The sequence below is a fragment of the Arachis ipaensis genome, chromosome B03 (assembly GCF_000816755.2).
Source record: "Arachis ipaensis cultivar K30076 chromosome B03, Araip1.1, whole genome shotgun sequence".
Taxonomy (NCBI): Eukaryota; Viridiplantae; Streptophyta; class Magnoliopsida; order Fabales; family Fabaceae; genus Arachis; species Arachis ipaensis.
Window position 1 is genome coordinate 123,663,606 of NC_029787.2, and position 15,158 is coordinate 123,678,763.

Here is a 15,158-nt window from a genome sequence, read left to right on the forward strand (position 1 = left end):
TATTACTTATCTAATTAAATTATTTTTAAATTTTTTTACTTCTACTTCTCATATGTCTTATTATTTAAAATAAAATTTACAATAGAATTACTTTCACTTACGTGTGTAATCATTTACTTATCTTAATAACTAATAAATTTCTAATTAAAATAAGGTTCATCAGGTTCATCTAGAGTTTCAAATACATATAATCATATCTGTCAATAATTCTCAAAACAAAATAATAATCCATGTTTGCCAATATAATGCGCATTACTTATCTAATTAAATTATTTTTAAATTTTTTTACTTCTACTTCTCATATGTCTTATTATTTAAAATAAAATTTACAATAGAATTACTTTCACTTACGTGTGTAATCATTTACTTATCTTAATAACTAATAAATTTCTAATTAAAATAGATATTATAAGGTTCATCTAGAGTTTCAAATACATATAATCATATCTGTCAATAATTCTCAAAACAAAATAATAATCCATGTTTGCCAAAAGTACATATATAATGCGCTTGCATAATTCTTATCCGTACGTACTTGGCCTATCCCATATAAATTCTTCTGGATTTCTCTTTGCCAAATAGTGCGACAAATGCATTTTTCAAGTGTCTCCAACTTCTTAACAATCCTTAAGTTTATTCTACTAGAAAAACATAATGAATTTTAAGCAGCCACGTAATCTAAAAGAGTCAATTAATTAAAAATTTTAAAATGATACAAGCTTATAGCAAGATAATTAACTTATAAAAAAGATATAATCTGATGTATATAACTAAATTTAGTTCTCAATTTGTCATAATTTAATATGACACAAGGGCCACATAAACAGTAACAATGAAGTGTATAATAGAGTATAGAGTATAGACTGTAGAGGGACTGTGATCACATGCACTTGTTAGTTGTTACCTACTCTTAAATTCTGATCTTAGCACTTTCCAGAAATGATCATGTCAACATCAACAGTAAGTCATCAAATGTGAAATCTAATTTTCAGCCAATTTCATTTTCTATGTAACTCATACACCAAATAACAATCAGAGGCACCCAAACAAATCCAAACAAGTACTTACAAAACCTATACTCTCTGACTATGAGGAAGTCACAGAGGATCAACAACAAAATCTTCTGTGATGGCAGTCACGGCATTTCATTTTTCTAAAAGAAATTAAAAAGCATTGTAGACAAGAGTACATGAATATACAATAATTAGTTTTCTTTTTTTCTTCTCTCATATCTAGGATTTGGATGTTGGTTTTAATTTAGTTTTCTTTGGATTTTTTTTTTTTGTTATTATTGTTAATTTATCCTATTTATAATCATATTAATACTTGCCTTTGAAAAGAAAAATGCTTCTCTTTACTTTTTACAATTGTCCTGTTTTGCATAAGGATAAGCACAAGAGAGAGTATGTAAAGGGAAATGGATTATTCCATGCAAGAACACAATGTATGAGTTTTTTTATGTCAAAAATAGAAAAAGCAAAATAAATATGTAACATACTATATTTGGATTTTTTATTTTATTATTGATGAAGAAAGTGAGATTTACGAAGATATTAGAAAAAATGGTGCTTAACAGGAGTTTGGGGGTGTGTTCTTCGGGAAGCACAATACGCAAAGTGCATATTCCTCTGACAATACGCGTTCTGCGTATCGCGTGTATGGTCGACGCGCGTCAAACCCCTGGCTCGTGAATGAGGTGAATAATTACGGTCTTTTTCTTTAATTTGCACACACCTCCAATTTGCATACGCTTTCATAGACACAATCACAGTTTCCAGACTCGGTTTTCTTTCCTTAGTTTCTTTCCTTTACTGTCTCTCTACTCTTCAATGCTTCCTTAGTTCCATCTTTCCATACTTCTTGCTGCACGAGACTTCTGTCTTCATTTGCCAAGCTTTTTTTTTCTTTCAAAAATTAACAAGTTATTTTAATATCACTAATATAATTAGTAGATTAATTGTGCATTTTTTTTAATCTGAAATAGAAATAATGTGATATGTATAGTTGTTATTTAAATTGAATAGTATTTATTTATTATAGTTAAACTATTTAAATCAGAAAATAAAATATAATTGTGAATTTAATTTATATGTTAGAAAGTTTAAATTTAAATAAATTATATTTTATATTTCAGTTTTAATTTTATATTGATATTTGAATTTAAATATATTTTGAATTCTGTATTGTACACACTTAGCATAAAAAGTGGTTGGCTCAGATTCACACACCCGATAATCTACTCCCCTACGAATGATATAATCTTTAATTGCTGCAATAACAGCCTCTCCAGAACTAAATTCCATGCCAACAACAAATTCACTGTCCATAACAACAACAGGATCTACAGCAATAACAACAAGAAATCATTCTAACTATTGCTTTACGATTCAATAATAATAATAATAATAATAATAATAATAATAATAATAATAATAACTGCTTACTTGAATTGATATACTCAGGAAATTCTGGTACATCCATAGCGTCTACATCCAAAGCGCTAAGGAAAAAAGGCTCTCTAGATGGATGTTGGCTCGCCAGTGCATTTGCTACATCTGCTACGTTAGACTCAACTATTATATCATCTTCACCCACTCAAATTCCTCTTCGCTTTCAGTCTTATAAACTGTCCAGTCGATATTAGCCTCTGGTAAATCAACCTCAACTAATTCTTCAAACTCAACATACAACTCGAGAACGGACACTTGTGCCCGTGTTTGTTGGTAGATGGAAAACATCCCTTGCATACTTCCTTCGTCAACCACATGCATTATTTGAAACTGAACGAAACCACCAAACACTAAAATAGGTTGTCTATAAAAAATATTTACGACTCTATTTAATACTTGATTATCACCACATTGACAAAGTATACTCTTAAATTCATCATAAGTTATTGCAAAAGGAATAACAATATCACGTGGATTCTCACAAACAAAACTCACACCCTCAGATATTTGGGAAAAGATTGACCATTATAATATATTTTCAAACTAATACCTATCTCCATTTTTATACTCTTACATTCTCAAAAAAATAAAACACTTTCACACTCAATCAATCTAATACCGTTCCTCCTTTTATAGTACTTCAATTATAATTTTTTATTTAGAAAACGACAATATGTAATCTGTAAATTTACAATACGCAGTCTGTGTCTTTGCAATTCACAAACTGTGTATTGTCACTTTAATATTAAATAACACAATACGCCTTCTGCGTATTGTTAAATAAATATAAAAAAAATAGAATCCACCCTTTGCGTATTGTCTTCATGAATGTGTCAGCCAAAATCTACCCCTGACAATTCGCCCACAATTCGCCCTCTGCGAATTGTACTGCCACCAGAATTTTGCAAAACACCCTCACTTCCAATATTAAGGCATTACACCAAATCTTTTGCAATAACTAAAAAAATGAGCCACTATATTTACCTTTTTACACTTATTAACTAATATATTGGGAAGAGAAGTGTGTTGTTCAAAGTCATGGAAATCTGGTGTGTTTCACCACCCACATGTGGTGCAAATAAGTCAGACTATTTGATTTGTTTTGATCGTGCTTTCTGCTTTTGATTTATTGTAATAATGTTGTCATTCATATCACTTTACGATTCCAAGATTTTTCTAAATTGGTGATACTAAATTCCAGTAGACAATACTAAGTGAACTCTTTCAATTACCAACACGAGCATAGCTCTATTTTTAGCTGATAAACTTGACTTCATAAACTGAACTTACTTTGACTTATATAGGAAGATTTTGGTGCTTTAAGTTGAATACTTTCAAACAGAAATAATTCTCTTTTCAGTACACGAGTGGATAAGTAACTGCGTCTCACTAAACAATGCTAGTGTTAGTAATTTTACGCAAGGGCACAGTGGTTCACATAATCAAATGTTTTCCATATATCTAATATTAAATATATAACTTAGTATTCAAGGTAATTCAGGAGTATATACATACAAAAGGAATATATTTTGGACCATAAAATTCTGTTTTTGCAAATTCCATTGATTAGGCAACGCCATACACTTTCTAGAGCACCACATAACAGTGCCATCAAAAGTGATTAGTGCATACAAACCACAGGAAAGAAAAAGAAGCAGCAAGATTAATTAATTAAGGAAAGAAAAATAAGAGTTTATGAACAACAAGAAGCAGCTCCTCTGGATACTTCGGCAGGTCTATCAACAAGAACCATCCCTGCTGGGTTCTGAGCTGGCTGAGCCCTTGGCAACCTCTTTGCTGTTTTGTTGACACAACCAATTCAACAGTCAGCAAAGTGCAGCACTTCATTGCCAGGCAAAAGGAAAAAGAATAATAATAACAGTATATACAGAACAAGTTTCATACTTCCAGAACATTAAATTTTATTAGAATAATGAAGAGCAGCAAATAAATAAGTTGCATGCCATGCGGTACAACAACAAAACTGGAAAACTAGACGACCCTTGCTGGCGTGGAAGAAAGAAAGCAGTCCAAGAATGTAGCCATAAACTATCATAAGGGCAGGTCATGTTAAGTGGTTCGGCCAACAATTTCATAATTAATGAACAATTTATGAATTCTTAAAACTAGTCATGAAGACAGTATCAATTTTTTGGTCTGTAAAAGTGAAAACAGATATTTCGTACAAGTGAGTGCTTTTTCCTAGTTAAACTGACATTATCCTCAAATTCTTTTTTTGGGTACTGAAATTCAATTAAAGAAGGATGGAGATATTTTAGCAAAGAAGGATGATGCAATTTGGAGGAAATATGTTATTTATGTGTTTCGAGTGTTCTGTTTCTGTTTTCCTTGTTTTGTTGTTTCTGCTATGTTTGAAAATATGGTATGCGCATTCTGAGGTACTCTTCGCTCCTTGCTATGTTCAGTTACTTTTAAAAGAATAAAAAAAATTCAATTAAAGCAACATAGGATATGAAATCTTCATCAAGTAGGCCATAATATATAAAATAGGAACAAACTCTCACCTATTTCATAAAATATATCATTCACATTGGCTGCAGTTTTTGCAGATGTCTCCATGAAAAACAGACCATTTTCCTCAGCATATACACGTGCCTCCTGCAATAACCATAGTTAAAACATATGAACAGAGAAGTTCCTGAAATGTCACTATGATATATTAGTAGGCATATCAAATATGAAAGGGGAAAAAGAAACAATCAATCGTTGAAGAACAATGCAAGCATGCTCCAATCACAACTACATATTACAGCATCTTTTGCACCAAAATTTTGATACAACAAGCCTGCATGATAAAATCAGAATTACTGTACATACTAGATACACAGTTCAAGCCAAAAAAGCATGTCCATTTTTCCCTTTGCAAAGATGCATTCATAAAGGTTCATAGGCATGTCAAGCTTAAAACCACTATTTTCTTTTTCATAAAAAAAATTCTTCATCAAGAATTCACAGGTCAATTTCATTTCCATAGCGGTTTATAGTTTAGGACCAGAATCAGTAGTCTCCTATTGTTCTTTTCTTTAACCTTTGTTTGCCACAAAGTTAAGAATATCAAAAATTTATACAGCAAGCATGGCATAAAAGGAATATACGAAAACGATACTTACATCAGCTGTCACTTGCCTCTTATCTTCCAAGTCAGCTTTGTTACCAGCAAGAGCCATGACCATGTTAGGATTCCCTGTAAGTACATTATTTGAGAAGCTACTTAAGCAACTACAACTGCCATAATCCCCAAACGACTAAGTTTAACAGAGAACGGCTAACAAAAGGTAGCGCTTGTTAAATATATAATAATTTAGAGCAAAGCCTCAAGTGTTATTTTCTCAACAATCATTTTGACCATTATTTTTTTTTATATCCAGCATACATTGTTAGATAAATTCTAAATGGAAGGGGTGTGTCTGGCTTCTAAGTTTTTCTGTTCACAATATTCTCACTCACAGGATACAGAATCATTCTCACATCATCTCATGCACAATGGTCTTATGTATGAGTTATTCTACTGTAAAGCATGACTCCAGAGTTTCATTTAACAATTAACTTATTCTATCCACAAGTTCCAATAAAAACAGAAACAGGAAAAAAATAAATAAACAAATAAAATTATTGAAGTTCAAGAATGTGTTTTTAGGGGGGACTCTTCACAAATATGCTGCATCAAAATAACATTTTAAATGGTTTATACCTAGTTCAATCTTGATTTGTAATTTATACCTTTACTTCCCAATATAGAAAAGCATAAGAAAACCTTAGAACCAATTAACTAATACCTTGCTTTTGAAGCTCTTGGACCCACTTCTTGGCTCGCGTAAATGAGTCCTACATGTAAAACATAGAGGCAGTATAATTGTTAGAAGCAAATTATCAATCCTCTGAAATAAACCAAAGGACACAATCATGCTGGTAGATTTGATATACTCATTTAAGGAAAATATGAAGTTGACCCATCATACTGATCTTCAATATTTTGCACAAATTAAGCTCCTACAAACATATGCTCATACATGCACAAACTTCCAAATATAAACAACCAAGATTTACAACCATATACTTTACCAAATTTCACAAGCCTTGTAATGAAATCTATTAAATAACCTCTGATCAGTCATTAGTTTCAAATTAAGGTATGGCATAGACCTCAATCACTATTATGCTACAACGTTTTGTGTAAACTTTGGGTCAAAAAGAAACAAACAGGTTTCCTATTAAGAAGCATCATGCATATAATAATGTCTAAAAGGCAAGATGCAATCTCATGGCAAGGATTGTTCTGGAAACTATGGAAATACTGTAAAACAGCATTTGACTATGTATACACCAAACACATACAATCCAGAGTCAGAATGTTTTCAAACTTACTATTATTTTTCAGGGGAATGTAAAGATATAAGGATAATCATATTTTAGACACTTTAAACCTCAATCCAAAAACACATTTCCAGCATCTAACAAATACAACAGAAAGGGCATCTTGATCACCTAATTGAGCACAACAAAGTTGTGATTTGAGACCTACCATGCATTATAAGCAAGAAAGAAGTATCAGCACAAAATTACAAGCCAGAAAAAGCTAATTGATGTAGACCAAATATTAACAACTTAAATAGGTATTCAAAAGGGTATTATACCGGGGTAGTAATGTCATAGACAATGATAGCAGCAGCAGCACCTCTGTAGTACATGGGTGCCAAGCTATGGTATCTCTCTTGCCCAGCTGTGTCCCAAATCTCGAATTTCACTGTCGCATCATTGACAGCCAATGTCTGAGAAAAGAACGCTGCACCTATAGTTGATTCCTGTGACAATAATAAAACCACAAAAATTCAGTATGATGATCCCCACCTTCTGTACATTCAAGCCTTGTCACAAAATCAAAGCTCCTAAAACCATCAACATTGACACAATCACCAGGAGAAGATATCTTCTCTGAATCTCTCCCGTTCACATCCCAATTTTTAATTTCTTCTCGGCTACTATCTTCAGTTTCAAAAAGATAGCAAATTGGTCTCAGTAGCCACCAACTATCATAACCTTCGTGATCAGATTGAGCTTCAGCTTTTCGCAACCAGCTGGAATTCCCATATATGATGTAGCTCCATCATAGTAGCCCCCCCGGGACCCAAAAAAAAAAAGATTTGATTCAAAACGAATAACCCACTTCTAATTTATCGAAACAAATGCCCGTGATCAACAAACCCAACAAACTTCAGCAAATAAAGCAAGGAAACCCTTAAAATTTTAGAACTTCCAACTCCAAAACGAGGAAATACAAAAAAGGGGTTTAAAAAACCTGAAATTCAAGAAATTGACCCTTGACGAAGCGCAAAACGAGACTGGATTTTCCGGCACCCATGTCCCCGAGGAGAACCTGATGACATATATATTAAGAATATTAAAAATACTAAACAATTAAATTAAAAGCAAGGGAATTATCGAACGGGAAAGAGATGGAGCGAAGAACGAAGGTGAAGGGTAAAGGACCGACCAATTTGGCATTGAGATTGTTGTGGCCGATCGTAGCCATTGGGATGAGAATTGGATCGATCGGCAAATCGGAGAGAAAAACCTACGACCCAATACCCAAAAGATTCGAGCTTTGTACTCCGCGAATACGCTGAGGATTTGGAATGATAAAAAAGAGACAAATAGAAAGAGAGAATGTCTCTTCCGCTGAATAATAATAAGTTTATTTGCTTTTCGCTTACGGTGGGTTGTTTCCTTCGTTGCTTGCTGCGTCGGCGTCCAAACGCTTTCGTTTTATTTGTTTTCTGTCGTTTGGCAGAATTCTTTTGGGCTTTAATTTTATTAAATAAAGAAAATTAATTTATTTTATTTACACGGTTGGTGTGGGACTGTAGGTTGATGGTGACATGCAAATTGCAAATGCAAAAATTGGTTTTGCTTATATATTGGGCAAGTCCATAAGGTACGTAACTACGTAAGAAACAACCAAAATTTCGATCCCTTTAGTGTTGCCTGTTATGTTCTTGTGGAGAATATATATAGGATTCTTTGACTGCTACCATCTTCCACCAATTTAATTTTATTTCAATTTGGATAGCAATAATGGCTATACTGCCACTGAAATATACCATTACTGTTTAGAAAAGAGACACAGATGGAAGTTTCAATGCACAGGCTTATATGCGACAGCTAAATCATACGCTTAAATACGAAGCCATAAGAGGCATAGTATCCGCTCCATTGAGCATATGTTTTGTGTTGTTGACCAGCTACCTCAAAGGAAGCTTCGTGGATGCGTCATGCATTGTGTGATTTGTAATTAAAGCGCTTCAAAAAATATTATTTTAAAAAATGTTAAGAGTTATCAAAATTTATTATTTTTACGTATCACTTAATTATTAACTTAATTTATTTAATTTAATTCTTAGTTTAGTAATCTAACAATATACTTTATTTCATATTTTATTCCTCTATTATTTTAATGTTATAAATACTATAAATTTAGTTTGCTTGCTAAATATTAATTTATAATTAAATTCGAGAGATGTATACGTAGCAATAATAAAAATAATAAGTGATGGATTTTAGACAGAATTCCAAATGACTACGACCACAAACCAAATAAGTACACAGAATTGATCCGGGAAGTGATAACTTAAAGGAATCCTTATGTTCAACAAACCAGGATAAGACGAAAGGGTGTTATCATACACAAGAAATGTTAATTTATTATTTTCAATTGGTCACAGATCACATCCTAGAAATCTGAAGAGGAATAGAAGTTTCAAGCATTTCATGCCTGAGAGAGACAAGAGGGATCTTTTCCAATTGGCCTTGTTTCTCCAAAATGTGTGTCTGGCAATTCTCAGCGGCCATAACACCAGCAGAGTAAGCTCCATGCACTGATCCCTGATTATCCAAGCTCACAGCTTCACCACCAAAGAATAGATTACCTAATGGTGCACGAAGCTTGTCATACACGTCAGTTGGCTTTCCAACTAAATCATATGAGTAGCAACCAAGAGAGTTTGGATCTGTTCCCCAACGTGACACGAGATACTGAACCTGCAATCATCCAACAAAACAGTTTATCAGGCTCCCGCAATAGAGTGCAAAGAGGAGAGCATGTATGAGAACATGAGAAATGAACTTACTGGCTCACAAGCATCAGGGAACATATTCTTGAGCTGTTGCATTACAAACTCGGCAGCTGATTCATCAGAAAGTTTCTCCAGGTCATAAGCAAACCTGCCAGCCGCCATATAGACGAGAACGGGATGACCTGTTGCTTTGTGGAGATTGAGAAAATAGCCACAGGCATAAGAGGTTGGGGCAACAATGCCCAGGAGTTCTACATTAGGCCAAAACACCTTGTCGAATCTTAGGGCCACCTTATTTTCATTGCCCACTCCAAGATCCGAAATGGCTGAAACCTTCCAATCGGGCAGTTTTGGTTCAAATTCAATCAGATTGGCCTTTAGAATTCCAAGAGGAACGGTTATAATGGCAGCATCAGCAACAAAGTTCCTACCACCCTCGACCGTAACCATTACCTTATTGTAACCACTGGATATCTTGGTCACCCTACATAGTGAAGTTTGCATAAGGGTCAAAACTTTGTGTCTTATAGATGGTAAAACGGTCATTCTGCTACCGAATGCTACCAATGTCTCAGATTCAAAAGAAAATCATACAAGTCCCCAAATTACGTTGTCACATGTCTAAAAAGAGCTAGCAAAAGGACTTGTGAAATATGTTGTAAAACAACATATTTCAAATTAGCAGAAAATCTAATTCTAGAACCAAGTTAGAGCGCGCGGAAAAAATCCACTTTACTTTTTGTATCAAAGTAGCAACATATTCAAATTTTCCATTGCCTAATATTTCTCCAAGTCAAAAAACATTTTTCTTCTCTCCCTACTTATTGCAAGTCCTGTCATGGAATCATGAAAAAATGGGATTTGTATGCATACCTGTGGTTTAAGCGTATATCAATATCTTTTGCAAGAGATTTTATAATAGGGTCATATCCTTGCACCATAAGTCCATGGCCACCGGTTAGGACATGTTCCTATAATCAGAAAAATAAAATGTAACCAAGTAAGCATATTTGGATATTAGTTAGTATTAAGTTGATCTTTGCATTCAGATAGAATATAAAAACAACCAATGCACATTATATAATGATCGGTCTGAAACAATCTATGTCAATTTTACAAAAATTTGACATTTTTAGGCTTCTACTATCAAACTCAACTCACAGAACTCCATCATATATTCAATAATAATCTAATCCAATCTAATCAAAGGCAGGTGGCAAACTAACTTTACGAAAAAAAGATATTTTTTATCCTTCAACTAATATTAATATACGATGGCACTTACTTGGTCCCAGGTTTTCAGTGATATCATATCCGCATCAGCAGCAAACCAAGCTTCCATTCTGCATATAAACCATTGCAGCACTTCATGGGCAAGTCCTTGTTGCCTGCAAAAAGCTTTGCCAGTTACTTTCATATAACTTCAAGTTTCAAACTCATAGCCATAGATAATATTATTATACTAAAAAGTACCTTAGTTCTGGATGTCTGTCTAACACAATTGAAATTGCTTGGGAAACTGACATGTCATCAGGATTTTCATCTCTCACTTTCCCTGTCTGTTATCACAAGCAAAGAAACAATTAGGCTCCAGCTAAAGATACTCACAATCACATTCTTTACTGAAAAACCAAAAACCATATTAAGGAAAGTGGAAAAATCAACCTCTTCTAGTATTCTCTTAAAGGTGTCTCCGACTTCAATAACTGTCTGTTGTGGAACTTGATGACCATTGATGTTGAACAGCATATAACTGGAAACGCAATGAGTTTGCTGATTAGCATGAAGTACTAGTAGTATAATATAGCCTCTACAAACAAAGAAAATATGATGGCATACATATTTATTCATTTGGCAAATTTATCACATTTATTTATATGTTATCGTGTAGATTCACTTAAAATACTATTTCTTTTTATTCTAAAAATTGCAAAAAATTCCATTCCAAACCTTAAAATGCATCAACCTCAAAAATGATGGATGATCGTTACCTTTCCAAATCATGGTCATATAAGACAGAGTTGTCACCACTGGTTCGGTATAAAGTAAGGCCCAGACCACGTATCAATGGAGCCAAGGGATTCTCATTGCAAACTCCATGCAACCTGGAACATAGCACACAGATCAAAAGGCCATGAATATTATTATTGCGCACAAAACACTCTATACAACAGAGAGACAATTCACTGGAAAAAGTTGTACCATGAGGCACCCATATCAACTGGACAACCAAATGAGTAGTCAGTATGAATCCGGCCTCCAACTCTGTCCCGTGACTCGAGTACGGTTACCTGGCGAAATCATGAAAATATGTTAAAATAGAAAGCAAGAAGAATTATTTTCTAACCTAAAGAGATAGAAAGAATGAATAAGGAGAAAAGCAAATCATAATTATATATGACACCTTAAAAGATGCATCATAGAGACTACGTGCAGCAGCAACCCCTGATATCCCAGCACCAATTACAATAACAGAGGGGCGAGATCTGTGTTGCCTCTCAATGCGGGAGGCAATGGTACCTGATCATTGGACACAAAAATTCAGAATGAGAAAAATATAGAAAAATAAATGAAGAAATAAACACAATGCACTAAACAAATCATGTGATCCAAAATGTTTCTCACTTTTTCCAATTCATGAGAGCATAAAATCGATAATGAACAAAACAGTAAAATAACAATTCCCATCCATCCCATTGTAAACAATAATATCCCATTACGTTTTGTAGCTCAACTAAGACCATAATTATTCCTAAACCATTGTTTAAAGACAGATAGATCTTATCACAAGATTCTAGATAATAGTTACTAAAAAAGGTCCTCAATTCATACACAACACATTCTGATGATATCAACACATAAACAAAACCAGCCAGGCCCTTGAATCAACCAGTAGGATCAAAAGCCAAAATTCCAAACTTTTCAAACAAACATTATTATCATCAGGAAATAGGCAGGCAACTGAGCTTATAAGCCAATGAAAAGAAAATCCAAACTTTACAAAGTTAAAATAATAAAATAAAAAATATATATTAAGAGAACTAACCATCAATCAAATTGGTGGAAAATAAGTCCTCAGGGTCCATACGAAACAGCAAAAAGGGCAGTAAAACTGTTGAGACTTGTGAAGATCCAATAAGATCAAGGGACGATTACAGAGAGAGGGTGTGAAAAAGACAGGATTTTGATTTGGAGAGAGAATCAAATAAAGGAGATCAACAAAAAATATCAAACTTTTTCCTTCAATTAGAATTGGATTCAAGATTTAAAGGGTGTATAGGAACTGGAAAATTAGAGACTAACTGGGCTGAATGATAGAAAATCAAAATGAGTATGCCGGCAATGAAGCGGCTCAGGTTGGAAGACAAACTAGGTTTCTCAAACCGGCTCATAAGGTTAGCACTTTTTCAACCAATTTCAAATATTGAAACTTATCCCAATGGAGATCGCCGGAGGATCGACGACTCTTGCATAAGATCGACGGAGAATTGAGATATCGAACGGAAAAGAGAGATATCTGGCAAGGGGAACGCACTTTCTCTCTCTAGCTTCACTACTTTCTCTCTCTTGATAAAAGACAAGATACTTTTTAGGGCGAATGGCAGAGGTATCAGATTTCTACAACTTTGGGGTATTTATAGTTGATTTATTTGGCCTAAGATATTTAAGATTTTTTCAATTATTTTCCAAAGGGGTGGTTTTGTCATTTTGTATAATGGGGACGGAAACCTAACACATAGCCTGCCTCTCTCTCTCCTCACTTGCTCTGCCACATGCATGGGATATTTTTGGGATTTAACTTTTACTCAGGTGCAGTTTAGGAATTTCAAAGAATCTAAAACAGGGATGCGAATAATATTTTATTTGAAAATTACGAGTTATGAATAGGATTGCCGTTTCTTTTCTTTTTTTTGTGTGACTCACTGTGTCTAATTTAGGACTGCTGTTGTATAATACTAATGAAAATTAGTCAACAAAAAAACAATTAATACTAATGAAAACTAACACACAGTATTTATTATTTTTGTATTAATGAAAAATTAAAATTAGTTTTTCTAAAGTCTACTCAGTCATAAAAATAAACGGTTAAAATAAATTTGGCAATCTATCATGATTTACTTACTCTAACTTAAAGAATAAATAATTATTTTTTATTATAAAATATTTGGATATTGATAAAATTGATCATAAAAAATTAAAATCAGAGATATATTCATATAAGATAAATTTCGGTCGATAAAAATGACTAATTCTCATTTTTTTGTTAATAATTTCGTAAATACTCCTCTATTTTTCTCTTTCTTTCTCATCTTATTTCCATAACCACCACCACCTCCACTGCAAAGATTTACCGTTTTATTAAATCTACTCATTTTCTTTCATCTCTCCCAGATAGTTGCATCTTGCATTCTTGTCGCAACCACCACAAATTTAAATTACAACAACAATTCCAACCTGTAATTAGAGCGTCACGAACCAACCTACATAAATGTTGAAACACGCGCTCTAGTGGGAGGCTCAATAGAACCCACCGCTCAACCTACCGCCTGCAGTCACACCATTGGAGTGAGGAGCTGCCGTGGTTAGAGGTGTTCGCAGTGCGGTTTGGTTCGGTTTTAAGGAAAAAATCATCCGATCCGAACGCTTAATTTATGTGCGGTGCGATTTGGATTGGATGGTTTTTTTTTTTTTGGAAATTCGATCCGATCCGATTACAAGCGATTTGGATCGGTTTGGATTTGCAATTTTTTTTAATAAAAAAATTAAATACATATAACAAGTCTCAACATCAAATTTTAAATAATCAACAATGACATAACAAGTTTTAACAATATCTTAAAAAGCTAACGATAACATAACAATAGAAATAAAATTATATGTTAGTTAAAATAAATAAATAAATAACATTTTGAACGTAAAATATTTATTAAATAATAATAATTCATGAATAATAGAAAAATGTATAACAAATTGAACATGTTATAAGTATAATTGTAAACATAATAATAAAATAATAATATTATAGCACATTGTGCGGTTTGGATTGGATTGGATCAGTTATAAAAAGTAGATCCGAAATCCGATCCAATCCAACGTTAAAGGACAAGGCATGTGATCATGGTCTTCAACATTGTCTCTACAGACAACACAATATATAGAAGAGAGGGTACCCTCTTGAACTAGTTTATCCTGAGTAGAGAGCCTCCCATGAATAGCAAGCCATAGAAAAAATGAGTGTATAGGGATAGCCTTCGACAAAAACCACTTTTCAGTCACTACTGGCTGTTAGGATCTCCAAAAAATATAATCCAATCAAATCCGAATTAGTACTATTTTAATCGGTTTTCGGTTTAAATCGGATTGGATGAGCGGTTTAATTTGGATCAGTTTGGATTTGAACACCCGTAGCCGTGGTTGTTGTTGCCATTTTTGCTTCTCAGCTCAAAATTCACGATTGGCATAATCGCCACAAACTCTAAGAAATACATCTCATTCTCCTATGATTCTACCTCTGTCTCGATCTCTCCGGTGACATTGACGTTGGCGACGACACTATCCTCACCTTCAACCACATAAAGAAGAACACAATAGTGCGGAAGACAACGATTTCGAGCAA

General features: G+C 33.6%; 2 protein-coding genes and 1 long non-coding RNA gene across 3 annotated transcripts in view; all 3 read right to left on the bottom strand.

Annotated features, from left to right (window-relative positions):
• Positions 1 to 14,838, bottom strand: part of LOC110270374 — a 19,319-nt gene extending 4,481 nt beyond the window's left edge. Inside the window, exons 1-2 of the long non-coding RNA XR_002359833.1 lie at positions 14,637 to 14,838; positions 8,614 to 8,616 (exon numbers count right to left, since the gene is read on the bottom strand). This is a non-coding gene — a long non-coding RNA (uncharacterized LOC110270374). The remainder of the gene's footprint in view (positions 1 to 8,613; positions 8,617 to 14,636) is intronic.
• LOC107631406 (ras-related protein RHN1) lies at positions 3,891 to 8,276 on the bottom strand. Its single transcript, XM_016334838.2, has 7 exons — positions 7,963 to 8,276; positions 7,768 to 7,845; positions 7,106 to 7,273; positions 6,248 to 6,296; positions 5,582 to 5,655; positions 4,976 to 5,069; positions 3,891 to 4,247 (listed from the first exon to the last, which is right to left on the bottom strand). Exons 1-7 carry the CDS (start codon positions 7,999 to 8,001, stop codon positions 4,144 to 4,146), a joined length of 606 nt encoding a protein of 201 aa, XP_016190324.1. The 5' UTR covers positions 8,002 to 8,276; the 3' UTR covers positions 3,891 to 4,143.
• Positions 9,004 to 13,166, bottom strand: LOC107631405 (probable polyamine oxidase 4). Its single transcript, XM_016334837.2, has 10 exons — positions 12,588 to 13,166; positions 11,946 to 12,061; positions 11,744 to 11,832; positions 11,533 to 11,646; positions 11,207 to 11,294; positions 11,015 to 11,100; positions 10,827 to 10,929; positions 10,415 to 10,512; positions 9,596 to 10,025; positions 9,004 to 9,506 (listed from the first exon to the last, which is right to left on the bottom strand). Exons 1-10 carry the CDS (start codon positions 12,625 to 12,627, stop codon positions 9,192 to 9,194), a joined length of 1,479 nt encoding a protein of 492 aa, XP_016190323.1. The 5' UTR covers positions 12,628 to 13,166; the 3' UTR covers positions 9,004 to 9,191.